A 17,112-nucleotide genomic window follows, 5' to 3' on the forward strand; every position below is an offset into this window, starting at 1 on the left:
TAGCTCTTCCATGAAGGAATTATGAATCAAAAAAATAACAAAGGACTTAAAAAGGATAACTGAAAGCTCTGCATTTTTTTCTATGCAGAATCCAGGAACTCTTGCACCTGAAACTATCCTAAATGCAAAATGATTACCTACGTATGGGTGGGAAAAAATGTGTTTTTACTGAGGCAATATAAAAAGAGAAAACTGCTAGTCTATAGCTAATGCCACTGGCACAAATCCATTCTCTAGCTTTTCATTAAAAGTAGAATGATTTTATAAACCTTCCTTTGTTTTTATTGTGAAACATTTGTCTCAAGTTTCCCAGAGAAGATATTTATTAAGTACTCTTTTGCTCCAGACAACAATGCAATTTAGAAAATGTTTTTATACCTTAACAACCAACCTTGAATGGGTGTTTCAAATGCAGTTGTTTCACCCACAAATTAGCCATTTACATCCCACTTAAGACCTATTTTTGACCTCATCTTCAGTATAAGCATAAGCTGGGTCCTACTGCATCTCTCTGCATTTAAAATGCACTTTATCTCTCTTTTCCCCTATCCTTATTGTCCAACTCTAATTGACATATATGGAAAAGTTCATGCAATTCACTGAAGGAACATTCCAGCACCTCATTCCAGTGGAAGATTCTTTGCTGTTCTGTGGATAAATACAAACTGTAAGAGGGAATTTCCTGTCCCATACTTTCCTTACTCCTTTGTATACTTTTATACTTTATAACTGTGATCATGTTTTATAGCTCTGTCTGACAGGGAAGAGAACAATATTGTTCTGGGGAAGCAATCAGTATTTTGGAGCTTTTTGCTATGATAGATGTAGACAATTGGAACACTTACCACTGCTCATTAGTAATACCCAAATAATTCTAAAATGGAGGTTGTTAACTGAATCTTCAGGCACAGAGAGGGGAAATTATTATCTTCTGGTTACCCAGAAAGTCAATGATTAAGCTGAGAGCTGAACCCAGGACTTCTGCACATTAGGCCAGTCCACTGGCTGTTATGCCACACTGCCCCTGCCATAAATCTGCTTGATGGATTTTCCAGTCATGGAACATTAAAGGCTCTGCTCTTTTCTAATGAATATGTTTAAAGAAAACAGTGCAAACAAAAGCAAACGTAACACCTAAATTATCTGAGACATCCTGCTTTAATGTCACGTTTGGATGAAGGTTTTCCTACTGGAGACCTATGGACTGTTGTACAGACTGAAAAATGCCTTAGCCAGTACCACTAGCTGGCATACTGGTATCTATTTATGCCTAAAAACAGAGCATTATCAGTTTTAGGTGGTTAAGAACAATCTGAGCCAACTTTTATATTATGAACAAAACCTTGGCAGTGCAGCAGCAGTGGCAAGTAGCAGAAAATTGCTTGCAGTGTTATTTGCCAGATTACTCCAACTATTTACACTGGGATTTCAAGTATGAAGTATTAAAAACTCAAGATTTGGAGAAGTCTTGGACTATGTATTTTTGTTCCTAGCTACAACAAGATGCACAGAGGAGCATTATGATACAGCATGACTGACTAAATGAAGCATTTTTTAAACCACCTGAGGCATTTAGCAGTAGTTCAGTTTGAACTGTGCAGATTTCTTTTTTAATTGAAGATTTGGAAAGCCAATTGATTTAGATTAAGTGATCAACCTTTCACATCTACTTGTTTAAGATTCATGTTGACATTGTACTAAATACAGCCATATAGTTTGTATTCCAGATAAATTGATCTGACTACAAGCCTCACTCTTTAGTATGATTCTTACTCCAAGATAAATCAATATTTAATATCTCCTGCAACAGCCTCTGTAGATAATTTTAAACCTTTTCTCCATCCCATTAAGTTACCTTTAAAAATTCTCTATACAAGGCTTCACAGATGACTTCTGAAAAACTGGTTTATGAAAAGCACTCTGAAATTCATTAATTCAGATGGAAAGGGTTTTTTAATCTTGCTGCATTGTGCTGATCTCTAAATCCATCTCTGTTTAGCTAATTCTCCTGCTCAGCTAATTTCAAGAATAAATAAATACTTCCTGAAAATCTGTAACACAGGTTTTTAAATGAAAACAAAAATATCTCTGTACTGCCAGCTTTGTAGTACGAGCTATCTCTGGGGTATGAGCTTCTGCAAAAACAGACTAACCAAGGCTCTCCCTGACTCCCTGAGAGGATGGGCACTCCTCATCACCAGGTACCAACCTCCACCCAGCTCCAGCCCCACTGTCACATCAGCTAAGGGAAAGAGTGATAAGCAGCAGCATGTCAGGCTCAGACAGCAACCACATCCCAGCCTCCATTTTGAATATTAAAAACTGTGTCTGCTCCCCCTCTCCTCCCCACCCTCCAATCTGGTGCAGCAGCTGAGAAGGAAAAACATCTCTTCCTCCTCCCTGAAACCTCTCCTATGGCTAAGGGCCCCGCTGGGACAGGAGCCTTTGATATCAGAAGAATGCAAACAGCAAGGCTCAGGTTTGCTGCTTCTTAGGGTTTAGAAACAGAGACTTAAGAGGAATTCAAATGATTATACATTGGGAGAACTGAAAGGGATGGTGCCAAAAAAGAAGGAAAGAGCTATATACTCTGGAGCTATCTGGTGGTAAATCCACCATTTCAATGATAGGATTTTCACATTCCTGTCTGTGCTCTCCCTCATTCTCATTCCTTATCCTGCAACAGACTCAAAGTGCATTTTCAGGGACATGTTATGCAGGAGTGAAGTTCTGTCCCATTCCTCACCTTCTGACCTGCTGGTCCCCACAAACAGTCCACAGAACTTTAAAACATCTGATTCAGCTATTTGTGGGGTCATGCTGAAAAATCAAACAGTGAAATGTTTCAGTTTAATAAAAGGGGAAGCTTTTGTTTTCAGAGCCTTTGCAGCTTTTACAGCAGAATTGCTCAAATAGTTCTGTCCTTGAGCAGGCAGCAAGCTGCAGCTAAAGCTGCTGAGAACCTCTTTGCACTGGAGAGGCAACGTGCTAGACTGAGATAGCTCTTGCCTTTCAAATCTATTAAAGATCTTCATCTCAGGAGCTGTAACTGCTTTGGCTTCTATCAAAGCACAGCCTAAAATGGTCTGATCCTAAATGAGTTCTGTCATCAGTTACAAAATAGAATTATTAAAGAAAAAAAAATGTGACTGATAACTCACAATGAAGTTTTCAATTTTATCTCCATTCCTTTGCTACTCCAAGCAATCAAAAACGTGATAAATTGTGTATTTTGCTTATGGAAAATGGTCAGCATTTAGCTCAGTTGTGAAGTCAAATCCAAGGCTGATTTAGCAACAAGAATGCAGCTGTATAGAGAACATGCCCCCAAAACAACAAAGAGAGGTGAAATAACACTATCTCTTCACAGCAAAGTGGAAATTCTAATGTGGAAATTATGTGCTGTCCTGTTGGTTAATTAAAAAAGAGTGACACACAACAGCAATGAAGGTGCTCTACTCATGAGACACTTCAAGAGCACCAGCAAAAGCAGGGTGAAGTTAACCAACAGGGAAGAGCAGCAGTAGGGAGAAAAAGAAAGGAGACACAAAGTAGTAGATCATTGCAATCACTGCAAGAAAATTCTCCCCTCTGCCTTGTGATAAGAGATTTCCACTACCTAAAAACCATAGGCTGACCCCCATTAAGAGCATCCTAATACTGCAGCACTGGGATTTCATAACAGTTGAAGGGTGATTAAGTAATGCAGTCCCTGATTCAGAGGCAGATGTGCTGAGATGCATCCTTACCATAGCAAAATCTTTACTTTAGGAGAATTTAAGTGGGGTCAAAACCAGGAAATTTGGTGTAGCCTTGATTTTTTAAGATTTTCTAAGCCTTCTGATGTTGACATTTTTGTAGAGAACTTTCTCACACACTTTCTGTAAATAACACATTGTTTTGCATTCTTTTATGGAGGAGGAGAAATTTGATGGACTGTTGGTTTGTCCAGTGTCACTGGAGAGGTGGTACTGTCACCCCCCAAAATCCACTGTCACTTTTGGAAAACTATAAATGTTGGAGTCAGAAAATAAACTTCTCTTTTTGCTCTTCACCTTGAGAGCAGCGCTGTGCGCCTGTGTTCTTTCGTGTTCTAGAGTGAGAATTGGGTGCTTCTTTGCCCTTTTAACTGGATTCTTTATGTTCTTATAGCCCATATGGTAACTACAGTAACATGGTATAGGTGGGGAGAAAGGGAAATCACTTGGTGAACCAAGCAAGGAGTGCACTTCATCACCTTCCCTAGTAGGATAACTACAAATGTCCCGTACTGCAGTTCATTCCTTTTGCCTGTCCCTGCTAGGGAGTACATCCTGATAAAGCCACTGTGGGTGGCTTTTGGACTGAATGGAATGGATATCCTGCACAGCAGAGAGTGCTGGTTGTTGCAAACACTGCTAGGCACCCCAGTCTGTACAGGGTCAGTTTGTAACTGTGAACATTCCAGTTCTGTGAAAGAGGAAAAATAAACCTTGCATGAAAGAAGGTGGGAGCAGACGCACAGGAAAAGGTCTTCCTTGCATTTCTAAGTTTTGGGATCTTTCTGAATGGAAGTTCTAAGAGTTGGCATACCCTTCCTCAATGGGACACTGTGATGACACAGTGTGATCTGTAGTGTGACACTGGAAAATAAAACACAGCAGTTATGCAGAGGTCATGCAGGTAATCCCATGATAAAGGGGAATCCCTTGGGAGGCAGAATGCAGCCATACAACCTAATCTTATTCATAGTATTCAAAGAGCTTGAGGAACAGAATTCTGGCAGGGAGCTGGCAGCTGAATACATTTTGGCAAACTGCTGAACCTCTGACAGACCAAGAAGTTTTACAGTACATGATGTGTCAGTGACTCACTTTGTATACAGCTCTAATGCACATCCTCCCAACGATGGCTTCTAAACAGAATGCAAAACAAATGCACCAGCATTCAAAACACAGCCAAGAGTGTTCCTGTGTTTTGGAAATGGGAAAAGTGGGACGCACAAAGCAAGAATCTCTATGCATGTAAAAAGACAATTCATCCAAATAGGAGGCATATAAAGAAATTGTTAGTTCACAATTGAACTCCAGGATGCAAAGAAAATGGCAGGGAGATAGGAATGCTCACGCTGCCTGCTGTCTCAAGAAGCCCTTGGCAAGGTAACAGTGAAATCATGCACCCAGCTACAGATCAACACAGGTCTGACATTAAACCACAAGTGTCCACTTCTCTTACCGGCTGTTTAATAAATTGCTTTGGAACGGGTGGAGGTAGAGAGGAGATCTTTCCAAAACCATGTCTCAGTGTTCTCCCTCAGTTAATGAATGTCAGCAAGTGGAATAGAACAGAAATTTGATATGTTTTTCTAGCCTTTCTTATAGAAGCATTTGCAACACGTTAGAGGCCACAGGCATAAAAGTGGAATAGTGGGAAATTAATGTTGTCTGTAGATGTTCAGGATGTAAGCTGGGCAATTTCAGCTTGTGGGTTAGGCATACTTTGGGTTTTAAGTAGTGTTATAACAGCTTACTGTGACTTGAACAAGATTTTAATATAAGCAATCTGATGTTGAGTATCATTTATTACCCTGTTACACATTTCCAATTGAGATAGACCTGTTTGTGGAGTTAGTATTATGTGACTAGAGATGAGCAAGCTATGTGCAGTGAACATTTAATGCAGAAATGAGAGTATTTCTTATCTTTTCAAACTACCCATGGAGGTTCAGCAATTTCTATACATGTATGAGTGTCACTGCTTTAGCAATCCAACTTTCTAGAGCTGTGCATGAGCTATGCACTTAAATGCTCAATGGTTTCCTACTTCTGATTTATGCTGTAGTTGGACACCTAAGATAAATGACATTGTTTTCAGTGCCTAACTCAATATAATGCAACTTTGCCCTAAATTATCTGGGGAAAAAAAAAAAAAAGGCAACTGGGAATTCTCTCAGCTCAAAGACTTCCTAGGTAATGAGAAGCTTTTCCTTCCATCTATCAGCTCCTGCATCCAAAAGCCTCGACACCACAGAAAAACCCATGAATCTGCCTCTGGCATGCCACTGGTAGGAAAAAGATGGCAGTGGTAAGGGATAGTGCAGCAAGGCCCTCAGCAGCCCTAGATTAGGTTGCTGCAGAGTTCAGGGAGCTGCTGTAAAGATCTATAATTAGCACTGACACTTTATTAGGGGCTGGAAGATCTCCCTGATACTGCATTCCTCATTTGGTCAGTGGGGGCTGCATCAGAGCCTCCATTTCTCTTATTAAGAGGGGTTGAGCAATTTGGGCATAAGGTGCAAATGCCTAATTGTGCACAAATGTCCATGTTCGAGTGGAAATACAGTCATAGAAATAAGACCCCATTTGCACGAATATTTGTGGGGAAAAAAACAAAGTAAGGACTAAGCATGGTCCAACTCCATTAATCAGATTTCAAACAAACACTTGCAATGCTTCACATTATTGGCTCGAGTCTTTTTATGAGAAAAAAGAGGACAATTTTACCTGTTAGCATGCTTATTCTTTTGATTGAAGCAGAACAGTTAAAACAGCAAAAAGAATTGCATAATCCCACAAACAGGCAGCTTAGTAAATATCCTTAAACAACAGGGAATGAATTTGAATTTATCATACCTATTGATGCAGCCTAATGACACTTGAGAAATGGGAGACATTTTTAATTTTAGAAAGTAATGAAGTATCAGGGAAAGCAATCCAAATTTATCCTTGCTGTACTTTATCTGCTTCAGCAGAGAGTTATATTGGCAATGCATTTGGTGCAGCGAATTTGCTTAGAGGAATACAGAGAGCCTGGAAAAAAAATGGAAGTAACTTTTGCGGATGTCTCTGCTTGTATCTAAGTGCGAAATAATATGCAAATGTATTCTGTAGTTCTCAGGACAATTGAGGAAGTGATATGATAGGATTGTGCAGCTGCCATTCTGACCCACAATTTAAATCAATGAATATATTCTTGTTCGAGCAAATTTATGCTCCAACAATAATTTTCAACCTAACTTTATTGTTTTGTGGAGAAGCATAATAAAAACACAGAATAAATTTCAGTATGTATCTGTAAATTCTCCTGAGTAGCTTGGGAAATGTATTGTGTATAAGAAGATCATTATGCTGTTACAGTCATCAAAAAGACACTATCCTCTGTGGCAGAACATAATCTTTTGGAAAAAAATATCCTTGTTGGTTTGTGCAAATTTTTTAACACATCCCTGAGACATGTTTCAATCTAATTCTGTTCATTTTGAATTTTCAGTTGCTCCAAAATTTAAGGGAGAAGACCGAAATGGGGCAAAGTTTGTATCATTTTCACATTTAAATACCACGTGCTATGGAAAAAGCAGTGTATTTGGCTTTTTTTTTTTTTTCTTGAGCTGGAAAGGCAATAGAAGAAAGTGGACAAGTCCTCATTATTACTATCATCATCATTATAATTTACACTATTATTAATTTAGTCTAAAACCTGAAGTTAGACAACCTCTTCAAGTAGCCCTGACAACAGAAATAAATATCATAACAGTGTTCAGCAAGAATAATGTTAAGCACAGGTAGTGGCAAAACATCTAGCAGCCAATATTCAAGTGTAAAAATAGCTCTTGATACCAAAAGTTTGTGTTGATTTCTTTCCTGGAAAGAGTATTTTGTTACCAAGTGTTCTTGGCAGTGATCTGAAGACATGAAATACTTCAAAAGTTCATCTAATATAGGAAGTTTCTACCCTCTGCAGTGTGTGTGCATGTGTGTATAATATGTATATGCCTCTCTATATATGTGTACATAGTCATTCAAATAATAATGTTTCATATAGGCTGTTAATGTCTAGGTATGTTCACTTTTATTTTCTTATATCTGTACATCACTATTGGGCTGGTCAAACTTTTTTTTAAATTTATGGTCCAGTAAAATATCTGTGATTTATGGTTTGCAAAGGTTGCATATTTTTCACTCAATTAATTTTGATAATCTAATCAATAGAGAAAAAATTTAGATTTTATTTTAATCAGACTCTACATGACTCATGGGACTAAGAATTTCACTGTACATCTAATGCATAGGAACTGACATGCACAAACTACCAATTTTATAAAGACAATTTTAGAAAGTAAGGTAATTGAGCAAAAGGTTTAAAAACAAAGGTCACACAGAAAACTCTTCTATAGGTGTAAACTGGATCTATAAGCTGTCACCAAAGCTAAATTATCTGCAAATTTAGATGACCTACATATGCCAGAGATTTTCCACTGTTTCTTTTTGTCTTTTACCTGTCAGTTCCACAGTTTCAGTGAACATGTATTTTTAATGTGCAAATTTCAAATACATTATTTGTATGTCTTTCTACACACAGCATACAAAGTAAACCTAAAAAAAATAAATTTAGTAGGTGCATTGATAGGCACGAGTGTGACTGCCCAGGTGTAAATAGCATTTCAGCAAGAGCATGTGATCAATTAAAGGCTGCATCATACATTACCTACAGACAAAGTCAACAATTCATGAGCAGCTTTAATATTTCTATCTCTGGGGCTGGAGGAGCAGCCTTGACATGATTTCATACCCACAGCCTCCTGCACCTGGTTCCCATTACAAACCTGGCCTTGATAATGGGGCTGTGTTCTTCTGCAGGGGCTGATGTTAGCACTGCTCTTTTCCTCCCATAACTCTCAGAAGCTGAGCACCAATGTTATGGCTGTGTTTGACCCCTCTGTGCATGAGCAGTTACAGCTTCCATCACCTTTCTCACTACTTAGATAGAGATCAGATAAAACATTTCTCTAAGTATGGGTACAATGTCTGACCTGGTTTTATTTCCTGGGGTATCTACAAAAGCTGCTGGTACATTACAGGCTTCAGGGTTTAGTTGTTTTCCTTCTTAGTTTATAATTGAAAAATTTCTGCTTAAAACATATGATTGGAAACACAGGGATTTTTTTTTTTTCTGTTTTGAATTTAATTTCAAATTATACCGAGAGTTCTCGTGTTCAAGCATAAATCCCTTGCAATACTTACCTGTGTCTGAGAGATACTAAAACTACTGAGCTATTCAAAAATGCATCTAATTCCTGATCAGAACTCACCAAACAAAACCAAAAATGACAATGCTCAGTGTGCCCTTAAATACACTTAGAAAACCAATGCAAACATGTATGACGTTCATACAAAAGCAAAAATCATCTACACCTTGAACTTCTTAAAAAAATAGCAGGGAATTCCCTGAAGGGATGTGCTGCCCAGGAAGGCCAGTCATACCACACACAGTACACCCTGAAAAAATATGTTGCTTGGAATCATTACTATTTTCCCCCCATTCTTTGTTACAACTGCATATGGATGTCAGCCTTTATCTTATCTTGGCATGAAAATTCAAATATTGGAAGCAACAGCATAAATAAACAGAATTTCTCCAGCTAAAAAACTAAATGTTTGAGGTCCAGTATGTTTTCCAGTTCTAATAAAAGGGGGCAGTATTACATCAGCTGAAATTCTGAATTGTCCAAATTATCATAAAAAGAGCTGGAGAGGGATACAAGACTGCTGAATTCAACTGAAAATAGACTGTTACTGTGTATGCAGCCACAAATCTGCTTGTCTGCCTTGGGGTAAAATTTTTAGAGCTAGTTCAGTGGGACTTAGGCTCCAGCATTGCAGCCACTTCAAAAAATTTTTACTTGAGTCACTATTTTCCTTTCAAAATTATTAAGGAAATATTACAATGGGTATAAAATGAAGACACATGTTTATGTCACTAGGATAAGCCCTAAGCCCAAAAAGGAAATAGCAAAATTATTGCAATTTCAAAAAATTCTGGAACAAACTGGGTTTTTTCTTTTTTTTTTTAAATACAGATTTTTCAGATTAAAATACTGGTATTCAATATGGCTTTAGGAAATTAACTTTGAAAACTTGATGTAAAAAAAAAAGTTATAGCTTACATATATTATGTACAGCCACAAGCAGATTACTAAACTGAGCAGATTCCCAGTCAAGTATAAAGGACATTTGTTTTGTAAGAAGTCTGGGGACTGCTGGGATTTGTATTTGAAACTTTTCCCTATTCCAGGGTGTCTAACTTAGACCTGCCACTTGTCTGTTCTAAACTGATGGATCTGCTAAGAGGTTGTCTCCATGCAACATGTCCTTCCACATCCCAGAAAGTCCCCAGGGAAAGGTTTGTTGGCTGAGCAGGATGACGTAGTCAGGAAAAAACACTTTGCAGTGTCTCTTTGTAGGAATCAGATCTTCATTAGACAGATGGAATACACTCCCACTGAGTTGAATAAATTGCCTATATTCTTGCAAGAAAGTGAGACCACACTAACAGCTCCTCAAGTAAATCAATGTCTTTCTTTTTTCCCTTTCTATACAGTTCTAGATTTTTAATTATAGAATCTAAATACTTAAATTACATCATCCCTAATTGAAAGCTGTGGGAGGGCAGAACCTTTCTTAAGTTACAGTGAGACCAGAACTTGCTACAATGAGTTTGGAGACAATACCATAGAAAAAGTAGTAACTTTGCAAAACTAGTCATCTGCTATTTTTACTGCTATCCTTTTTTTTTTTTTCCTAATTTTTAGGCATTCACCCTTTAATTACAAGCAGAACAAAGGTTTAAGCAAATGAAATAAAGACCCAATTGAAAATCTCACTGTTCACGTCTCACTGCAGACTGAAATATAAGCATTGACCTCTTATTTACTAAGTATCAATAGTCTGCTAGAAGAAACTAAAGGGGAAAAAAGAAAATACAAGTTTTTCTTAAAAGGAAAAAAAGGAAATAAGAAGAGATCAGTACCTGCAAATCTAAACCACATATTCATAAAGATTTATAAGAAATCCACAAGGCCCTAATGACCAATTAATTCATGTTCCAAATTTAAGAGTGGTCAAGACTCCTTTCAGTAAAAGGAAAAAGAGAATTGCATGCAGAATGAACTGGGAAAGTATTTGCTTAACTATGTGTTTGGGGTTTTTTAACAGAGTTGAGAATTGACTCATAGAAAGGAGGCTTGTAACAAGGTGATTCTCTGTGATTGTCTGAGAAACCTCCTGCACATACAGAACACAGTGTGACTCCTGCCACTGCAGTTGTTCTGTCTCTGATGCCGAATGCATGGGGAGAAAAAAGCTGGCAAAAAACCTGATGGCAGCATAATGCAGCATTGCTTGATTTTAGGAAAAAAAAAAAAACCAAAAAAAAAAAAATAGTACAATGCTGGAGCCATTGCTGTGGGCAGCCAAAAGGAGATTATGCATGACTAGTGACTTTTCCCACAAAGACTTCCTGAAGTGTTTTTGTACAAGTTTGTACATGTGTGCAGGAGCTTCATGTACATGATGAAGTGTAACAGCTCCAGAGGAGTTGTTACACTCTGTTGTCTCAATAATCCACATACTTAACAGTCCCTAAATACAGCAGAGCATAACGCCTCTGAAGGGCTCCTTATGGCTGATCAAGTCAAATCCAAGTGCCCTAGCATGGATTTGATCAATAGACTGAAATATCTCCAGGGGGCAATAATACACGTTTTTAAGAATGTGCACATTTTGCATACAAACTGGGGGTCTATATTAGGATAAATTACGTGAATTCAACTTGTGAAACTTTGATTTAGAGATAAGAAAGGAATAAAAGGCTCATTAGAAGAGGTGCTAAAGTACCATGATTCCCAGGAAGTAGGCAATGACTCATGTCATTTATTTTGGGGTCTAATTCTGCTTTCCTACTGCAAATACACAGTTGTCTGAAAATCTACAAAAGATGAAGAATCGAATATAAACATGAAAATGTTATATTAAATTCTGCTTACTCTCAGATCTCAATGAATATGCTTCATGGGAAGTAAATGGGGAAGTGGGCATACAAATATGTTGTAGTAATTGATTTTGTATTTATTCAATCTTAACTTCATATATTTTTCTCCAATTACGGTTCTACCTATATTTTTTATACAAAGATTTTATGAAGCATCTTTGTCAGCATTTTCCTGCTTTATGTACAAAAAAGATAGGATCTGATTCTTTTTAAAATAATGTCAGTTATCTTATAAATTATATAACATTTTCAGATTCATTTAGAGCCTTAAATCAAAGCAAATCTTCTAGGCAATGACGGTAGTTTGAAATACTGAAATAAATACAAGCAGCTGAAGCAATGCAGATTTTGTTTAAGTACTCCTTCTTGTTGAAGGTGAACATGGCTTGACTGGAAAAAAGTCACATCCTGCAAACAAGGATGAATTTTTGGTATGATTTTACTTTTGCTTCTATCACGTAGTAAAAGCTCTGTATATTTTTTTCTTCATTTTCCTAACTCTCTCCCCTTCCCCAGTGTTTCAGTTTACTCTGTAAAATGACTGGCACCATTACTGTTCCCTTTCCTCAGTCAGACCCCACTGGAGTTTTTTTGCTCCACCTGAAGTGGAGAAGAAAAATTCAGCTCTGTTATAGTGATTTTTTTTGCCTCATGTGCATTGAGCTGGTTTAGGCTCAGAGTTAAGCTTAGTTCATATGCTGCTGAGCTTTGGATTTGTGACCAAAACAGAGCTGGATGACACAGGGATGTTTCACCTGTTGTCAAGCTGGGCTTCTAAAGCAAGACCTTTTCTGGTTTCGGTGCTGCCCTGCCAGAGAGGAGGCTGGGGGTGTGCCAAGCACTGAGAGGGGGACAGAGCCCAGCCAGCTGACCCCAGCTGACCAAAGGGATATTCCACACCATATGACATCAGACTCAGCAGTAAAATCTGGGGGAAGAATGAGGAAAGGGGAAATGTTTGGAGTTTTGGCATTTGTCTTCCCATGTAATTTATTTGTGCCGTAGCCCAGCTTTCTTGGGAATGGCCAAACATCTGCCTGGCAATGGTCAGTAGTAAATTAATTCCCTGTTCTACTTTGCTTACATGCACAGCTTTTGTTATACTTATTAAACTACATTAATCAAGCCACAAATTTTTTAATTTTACCCTTCTGACTCCTCCCCATCCCACTGACAGGAGCGAGCGAGTGGCTGCGGGGTGCTCACCTGCCTGTCCTAACCCACCACGGCACACAAGCTCCAATAACTCCCCAGGATGCCATCATCTCAGAAGTATAATGCTTCATGCTTTGGCAAATGACAATGTTGGGCTGTCCCAGAGTGCTGGATGGTTTTGTTTTGGTCTTTCTGATGAGTGAATCTCTGTGAGCACTTCGAAGGCTTTGTAGATTTTTTTTTTATTGTGTATTTTTGAACAGCAGAATATGAACACAAGCAATTTTCAATTCTGTGTCTATAACCAAATACAAAGCTTTCTGAGATTTGAATGACACATTTTCAAAAAGGACTAAGCCCAGGCTTTGAAGTTATGTACATAATTTTGTGAGCCCAATCATTTGCACAACAAACTATTACCAACTATCTGAACTTGAAGACCAGCAACTGACCAGAACTCAATAGCTTTTTTAAACCAGCTGCAGGCAATTAATTTGTCATCTTTTTCTGGTGCCAGCTTCCAGCTACTCATTTCTACAAGTCTAATTACCTGAAGCCAATTTCTAAAAATTTGGTCCTGAAAACACAAGGTTCTGATTCTTCAAAAGAAACCAGTGCAAAATTGCAACTGTTATCAAAGCTTCAGTGGGATTATGACAGAAACTATATGCAGTTTTCTTGGCACACAATTATTTCAAAATTATGTTTCTCTAATTGAAGTGATCTAGTATTCCTGCTCCCCCACCTCCATTTTGATCATCCTGCCCGTCATTTTTAGAGTAAAATAAGTATATCATAATGTAAAAGTTGTAAAGGCAGAGGGTGAAGGGGGAAAGAAGAATGTTCTAGAATTCTGTTTGTGCAAAGGATGCTTCTGGTTTTAATGTATTTTATTCTTGCTATAAAATATAAATACATTTTTCTTAGTATTCATGACCGAATTAATACTTTTATTTTCTTTAGGATAAGAGTGGGGATATACCACCATTGAAAATGACTGATCTATATTTTATTTTTTTGCAACCCCTGCCTTTTCTCCCATCTGTGTGGTGAGGATAACAGACCAGCACACCAGAGGTAAAACCAGAGCACAAACTACAAGCTTTTCCTGCCCTAATGGCTCTGTAGTACCTGCTGCAATAAATAAACCCAGCAGGATTACATAGGGTCACTAAGAGACTTAACTATAGATTTCCCTGCTGCTGTTTTATTCTTAGGTTTCGAAAGTTTCAAGTGCCACCACGAAAAGTCTCCTCACAAAAGATGGCATTTGAGAATGATGGTGTTTGTATCTGTTAAAGAGTTCTGATTCACTCTGCTATATTTGCAAGGAAAAGAAAATTTTTTTTTGCTCTGACTGCCTAGTGTATAACCTCAATCCAGAAGCTGTGCATCAATCTGTGTATTGCTAGCAACTGCCACAAAATAGAAATTTCAGATTATTCACTGAAATATTTACTGACTCTGCTTTAAAGGGTGAAAGATGAAATAGGAACTTGTTATATTGAATACAAGACATAAACATGATACTGAAAATACACAGGGAAGAGACTCAATAAGTAAGTGGATGCCATTTTTGTACTTATTTTTCAAAGTGAAATTAAATGTTAAGAATTCTTTTAATAGCCCTTATAGCATGTTAGATATTTTTTTAAATGTCAAGCCACTGAAACTCATAAAATAAATTTTAAAATAAGCATAATTTTATAAACTTTTAATACTGATCATGTATGTGACATTTTTTTTATTTTTTATAACCTGGGCTTTAGTATCCTGCCTCTTGTTTACTTAAGGCAAGCACTGACTTTACAATTAGAGTGTTTGAATACAGCCTGCTTGATCAGCTATTCATTTCTGTATTTTTAATAATATCAACTTGCATTAAATGGGGTTTCCAATTATGACTTTCAAACTAATACTAGCAGATATATATATTTATTAGACACTGAGTCTGACTTGGAAATTCATTGTTTATTCTGTGTGGCAACATTTTAACCAACCTTTTTAACACACACTACTTGATATGAGTGCTGTAAAGAAACTATCAAGGAAAAATATAAAATGTAATTAGAAGGTGTATATTAATCTTTAATGGGTCTGTTTATGTAATTTCTTTGTCTTTCTGTGCCTTGCTACAAAACACTTACTCAAGCATTCACTTGCGGGCTGAGAAAAGATCAGAATATTATCAAATTCATCATTTAAGTTACTCTGCTGAGTCTTATACTCTAACCTTGACTCAAAACTCCTACAGTCTTCCCTCCCTCACCCAAGAAACAGAGAACCTACCCTTCCTTCTGATATGGAGAACCACAGGCATTGGAACTACCTCTTGTTCTGGAGGGTTTTAGCAAATAGTCTGAAATGCTGCATGGGCTAGTTAATGTGTCAGTTTTCTTTCCATTCATTATTAAATTGCATCATGACTGTTCCATTTGCCAAAGCTTTAGTGACTCCTGGGATAATGCTTTTCCCTTTCTAGATGACTGGAAGAAGTATTGTGGTCTCCAACTGATTTTGTGGTACTGGTGAAAAAGAACTTGTCTGCTGCATTTTTGCAGCTCGTGGCACCTCTAGGGAAGCTTACAGAAATTCTCCATCCAAAGGGCTGCCTTTAGCTCTCTGCTGGAGCAGATCCTGAAGACCCCAGAAAGGCCACAGAATGGGACAGCACAGGTTCAGGGGATTTTCCAAGAGTCTTCTTTGTCCTCTGACTGGTGATAGAAACTGTTCCTTACCTTTCCTACCTGCTCCCAGGTTGCTATTTTGTGAGCTGGATCATGTCCTGCTCATTCCAATGCTGGTCCCGTTATCCCAACGCTTTCTCTCACTTATCCTTTTACTCTAGTGTGCCACCTCATTTCAGTGATTCAACACTGAATATTCAGCAGAGAATGTTTAATTCTCTAATTTCCCACTGCAACTGAGAGCCAAATGCAGCTGTTTGGAGCCTATGTACTTTGTTGCACCCGAACCACAGATTCAAGCTCCCTCAATTCATCCACTGGCATTGTAATACTCCACCATGCTAGCACAGAACTGGCCTTTTGGCCATATTTATCAATCCAGCCATTCTCAAAAGCACAGTTCAAAATCTGGTGACCACAAATGCTGGATGCTCCAGCCAAGCCCTTTTCCATGTTTGTGTGCATGCTTACAAGCTTCCTCACGTGAGTGCACAGGACTGTGGGTGTGAATGCTGCCATGCACACCTGGACAAGTTTGCAGCACTGCACTGAGAAGTGACAAAGGTGTGTTTAACATGAAACCAGAGAGGGCTAAAAGCTCTAAAAAGAAATTTCATCCAAAAACAAGAAGCTATTTTGCAGGGGAGGGAAGAGTGAGTGACAGACTGTGGGGGAGTGGGAGACATTACCTTTTCATTCCTGCAGTTGTTTAGACCCATGTTATTCATGGAGGGCAATTTTCCATCAACACCATGAGGCTGCTGCTGCTGCTGCTGTTCCCTTTGGATTTGCTCTCTCATTTTTCGAGCCTCCTGAATGGCTTTCATTACTGTGTCCTGGTCCCCAAACAGGGCAGGTGAATTAAGACTGGAAAGGATATCTATAAAGAGAGAACACATTTCATTTAGGTAATTATCCAAACTGGAATCCGGGGTAAGAACTCTGCTCTCACACTCTTAGAGCTGCACCAAGACCTGCAGAAGGAGGAGAAGTGGCAATTGCTGTCTGTTTGAAGGGCTGAATGACTCTACTGAAGTGATTGATAAACTCATGCACTTCTTTTACTGTTAGAAATACATCCACTGAGGTCTTGGAACAGCCTGATGTGGAGGTACCTGAGCATACTCATGGGACTCAAATTTAAATATGTGTTTAAGACAACAGTATGCTGAAGCTTAAACTGGAAACCTTTTGAGGTGTTAAAAATAATTAATGAAATGAAGAAAGGAAAAAATCTCATTTACTAGGCCATGAAACTTCATGTCAGTTCCTAGAATTTCTTTATAGAGAGAACCATTACTGCAGACATTCAGATTTCCATTTCAGAAAGAGCCCTCACATTTACTTTTTGGGGACAAAGATCATTATCACCATAACATGAGTATAAATCTCTAAATCAGTAGAGAAAAACCAGTTTTCTTTCTATCACTCTGAACAGGAAGAAACTTTTAAACAAGCATCAAAC

At 38.1% G+C, this 17,112-nt stretch overlaps 1 protein-coding gene across 13 annotated transcripts in view; it reads right to left on the reverse strand.

The window, feature by feature from the left end:
* Positions 1 to 17,112, reverse strand: part of SOX6 (SRY-box transcription factor 6) — a 362,938-nt gene that overhangs the window by 39,275 nt on the left and 306,551 nt on the right. For all 13 annotated transcript variants that reach the window (XM_050975367.1, XM_050975366.1, XM_050975368.1 and 10 more), the window contains one exon: positions 16,337 to 16,527. In XM_050975367.1, coding sequence (XP_050831324.1) covers positions 16,337 to 16,527 — 191 coding nt within the window. The remainder of the gene's footprint in view (positions 1 to 16,336; positions 16,528 to 17,112) is intronic.

This window comes from Serinus canaria, chromosome 5 (genome assembly GCF_022539315.1).
Source record: "Serinus canaria isolate serCan28SL12 chromosome 5, serCan2020, whole genome shotgun sequence".
NCBI classification, from domain to species: Eukaryota; Metazoa; Chordata; class Aves; order Passeriformes; family Fringillidae; genus Serinus; species Serinus canaria.